The following is a 4183-nucleotide window of genomic DNA, read 5'->3' on the forward strand; positions in this document are numbered from 1 at the left end:
ACTTAATCAGGGATCACTCAGGCTACCTTCTCTGGGTAGGTGCCAGGACCACTCTGTAATGGAAAGGTACTGTGCCCAATGGACAAGTGCCAAGGGGAGCTCATGGCACTAGTAGGCTAATTAGATCTCTTCTGCCCCTTTTTCCTCTTCTTCAAATTCCTCCAAGGTCTATCTACGACAGTCCTGTGGGGTGATGGGGGCACCGACTCTGGGGAAAGGCCAGGAATATCGTCAGGAATGAAGTCAGGGGTAACCCCAGAGGCTGCTGGAGGGTTCCCTACCCTGGCTGCTGCAACAACCAAAGCATGGGTGGTAACAGCTTCTGTGACCGAGCAGGAGAAGGTGTAGCAGTTGGGTCTGCCAGAGGTTCATCCTCTGAGGCTGTAGGTGATGATGAGAAAGGATTATCGGGTGCTGAAGGCTCATAATTGGCAATGACCAACTCAGTTAAATTGGGTGGATCTCTCGAAGGAGGATCTGTGACATGATCTGGCACTGGCACTGACACCAAATCGGGGCCAGGCACAGGGTTCAATTCTGGTAATTGCTCAACCTCCTTGGGGGACAGAGACTGGCACTGCTTGGGGTGCTCCAGTGGCACTAGCGGAGAGCTTTGGTCAGGTGTGCTTGATGAGGAACCAGGGATGCAAAGCCCCTAGGTGAGCCTGAGTTGGGCTGAGACAGAGATTCCTGTCCCAGGGGGCGGTCAGAGCCCCCAGGAATGTTTCTGGTTTAGGTGACTGCTGTGAGTTTCTTGCTGGCGCATCCCAACCAATTCATGGAGTGCCCTTCATTTTGCACGTCTTACAGCGGTACTGTCTTGCTAGCTTTCTTTCGCTATGAGGGAGGAAGTTTTTGGTGGCCATCCTTTCGTGAGGAGGGAGGACTTGGCTTTGATTTGCACTGGGAGTGCCCCTTCATCAACCAACTTGGCAGGCAGGAGGTGATTCTTTTGACAGTGGCACGGCCTCCAACATGGTTGTGCTCTTGACAGGTGATGCTACAGTCAGTACCTCCAATGCAGAGGTAGCCAGGCAACAGAGAGGAGTTGGGGGGAGGACATGTCCAGAGGAGGTCTCATCCCAACAGAAACTCAATTCCGTGCCTAATTCTACTCACTACGCCAATGCGGTGAGGTTGAGTACCCAAAGGTGTCATGACCTGGAGCTTGACTTTGGAGTGGTTTTAGTAAAACCCTCTAACTAAGTCAACGTCCAATGAGTCTTCCGTCTACAGTGGCACTGGCTGGCACTCAAGACTGGCTAGTCAGACAGATGTCTGATGTGGTGTCCACCATAACCAGCAGATCAACTGGTGAGCTAGAGCCATCAAGGGGAGCCACTGAGGCAGTCTGAGTTTCCACTCTCTTGGGGTGAGGAATGTCAGACAGCCATGCCATGGTGGATGTGGCACTGATCATGTTGACACGCTTGGTAGTGGTACCATTCTTTGGGCAGGCAGCAGGCGGCATATCCGGCGCTATAATGTCCTGGATCACCACAGTCTTTGCAGAGGCCTCTTGGATTTGCCTTGCTTGCCTATGGTGACTGTGGGTGGAGAGGATTGTTCATCAGTGGAGGGAGAGGCACCATTTGGGGTCTTGAACTGCTTAGAAGGGTGCTTCTTGATAGCTCCCCCTTTGAAGTAGCACTCATATTCTGAAAGTCCCTTTTTATGGCAGTGGTTACATACTAGAGGCAAGCTGGGCCTGAGAGATGTCCGGGTGGCACCATGAGCCAGTGAGATGTACTGGAAGATGGATTATAGGTTTTCCAATCGTCAGCCATATGACAGCCTTCGATAAGTGTTTTGGATTGCTTGTTGTTGAGGTACACAGCAAGGGACCCAGGAGCACACTGGAGGAAATCTTCCAGCATCATCCAGTTAAACAGGTCCTTGAACTCTGTGCACATCATGGAATCGAGACAGCATTGACCACCTTGGGTCTTGTGATAGGCCCACTCTGCCCAGGTCTGACTGATTTCTTTCAGGAGGCCCTTAAACCTCTGTCTCCATTTCTCTGGTGTAATCTCATAAGCCTTAGTTATTACTATCCGAACTTCATCCATGTTTCCCCCTTGTACCGCTATCCAGTGAGCAGAGGGTGGCCTTTGCTATACCTTCCATATGCTTGGAGAGAAGTAAGGCCCTCTCCATCTCTGTGGTGCTGTAGTTTGCAAAAAGCACTTCTACCTCCTCCAGCCAAGCGTCTGGCTCACCATCAGTTCACTTTGGTACCAGTGAATTGATATTGGAAATAGGAGGATTAGGCATGGCAGGTTTGGGGTTATTGGCTTGTTGTTGGGCTAGAGCTCTGGCACTGTCTTGTTGGGCTCTCTCAAGCTCAATCTCCCCTTCTTTTAAAGCTAGCTAATACTTCCTTTGCTCTTCCCTCTCTTTCCTTTGTTCTTTTCTGTCTGCCCTTTCTCTTTCTTCCCTGGCTTCTCCTCCTTCCTCCCTCTTTCTTCTTTTGCTTCTTCATACTTCCTTTGTTTTTCTTTCTCCTTCCTCTGTCTTTCTTCTTTTTCCAGTTTGTACTGTCTTTGCTCCTCTCTTTCTTGTTTCTTCCTTTGGAGTAAGGCATCTAACTGTTCCTTTGCCCAGTTGGTGAGCCCTCTTCCCATGAGACCCACCTCCTTCCCCAGATTCATGAAGGCTTGGTAACTTTCTGCCGACATGGGTCTGATAGGTTAGAGCGTGATTAAATGGTCTGGGAATAAGAGTAATTATGGATAAGTGTCCCTTAACTTAGTGACAATTTACTGGAATGGCACCTTTCAATAGGGTGACACTGTGGCTGAGTGTTCCATTCAAAGGTCACACTAATGGACCGGTTCTTGGTTAGCAAAATCCTTATGGGTGTACATGCTATTTTTGGCACTCTGCGTCTCAGTGCACAGGTGCAGTTTGTGTATTAAGACAGGACTCTTTCTTAGTGGCACTGGGGTGACGGTGGGTTCCGAGAGACAACACTAATTTGTCATACAAACCAATTGTATGAGATGTTGGCCCTCTGCGTCCAAACGCACAGGTGTGGTTGTGTATAACACAGGACTTTTTTTAGTGGCACTGGAGTGCCAGGAGGTTCCTAGGAACAACACTAAATTGGTGCACAATAAGTTTTACAAAGGGAAATGGCACTCCACATGAAGCAGAGTGCACACGGGGAGTCAAAGAAATAGGTAAGACACTTCATGTAGGTTATTCATTGGCAGAGCCCCAGATTCAATGGCACTGTGAAGGGGAACCCCTTTGGTTGGCACTCATGGACGACTAGTTCCTAGGCAATAGTAATGCTGATTCCTTTCATGTAGAGGCAGGAAGACTTGGATGGGCACTCAATGTGCAATTTATTGCTTACAGTATACATAAGTCTTGAAAGTACCGACTCATGCAAGAGTTTACTCAATTGTTGTTAATTTTTTACTTACACCCAAAATTATTCTGTGATGCAGGGGTTAATGTTTTTTCATCCTTTCCATTTTGGAAATGGTTTGAGCGCCCACTCAGTTGGCTAAAGCATTTAATGGACAAGTTTGTTAAAACAATACAAGTAGGTTAAGCACTTGTGTGTACACTTAGCAGCACTAGGAGTAACAACGGACAGTCCCAGGGATTGAATTTAATGTATACCCTTGGGTTTGATTTGTTTAACTTAACTTTGTAAAGTACTAGGTTATCTTTCAATAATATCTAAAATACCACGCCTCCTATTAATTTTGGTAAAATAGCATACTTGTAATGAATACTGAATTTCTCTCTCTCTTGACTGAGAAGCGTGTATAGTATAACGATGACTCATTACCTTTAACTAAGTCAAATGGACTCTGCTCTCAGTGATTAAAAATAAAAATGTGTGTTTTTATTCTATTACTCTAATTAATTTGTAAAACAATTTTCAATTTACTGCACGATATTTATGTTAGGTATGCGTATGAAAGAATGGAAAGACGCTCGTCGGAGTAGTCAATAAATGACAGTGAATGGAAATGACAGCTTCAAGGTCACGAGCTAGTATGTTGTAAACAAAATGACACGTTTAAGTTTACCAACAATGTGGATTCAAATGGCCGCTGGCAATATCACGTGGACAACCAACCAAGATGGCTGACTCCCAGAATGCTTTGCAGGTGACAATTATAAAACACACACACTCCTTCATTACTCTACGAGATACAAAAGA

The 4183-nt window shown here is 46.5% G+C and overlaps 1 protein-coding gene across 1 annotated transcript; it reads right to left on the minus strand.

The window, feature by feature from the left end:
- Positions 1–277: 277 nt before the first annotated feature.
- LOC136849355 (uncharacterized) lies at positions 278–977 on the minus strand. Its single transcript, XM_067122707.1, has 2 exons — positions 930–977; positions 278–655 (listed from the first exon to the last, which is right to left on the minus strand). Exons 1-2 carry the CDS (start codon positions 975–977, stop codon positions 278–280), a joined length of 426 nt encoding a protein of 141 aa, XP_066978808.1.
- Between the last annotated feature and the right edge of the window lie 3206 nt (positions 978–4183).

The sequence above is a fragment of the Macrobrachium rosenbergii genome, chromosome 21 (genome assembly GCF_040412425.1).
Source record: "Macrobrachium rosenbergii isolate ZJJX-2024 chromosome 21, ASM4041242v1, whole genome shotgun sequence".
NCBI classification, from domain to species: Eukaryota; Metazoa; Arthropoda; class Malacostraca; order Decapoda; family Palaemonidae; genus Macrobrachium; species Macrobrachium rosenbergii.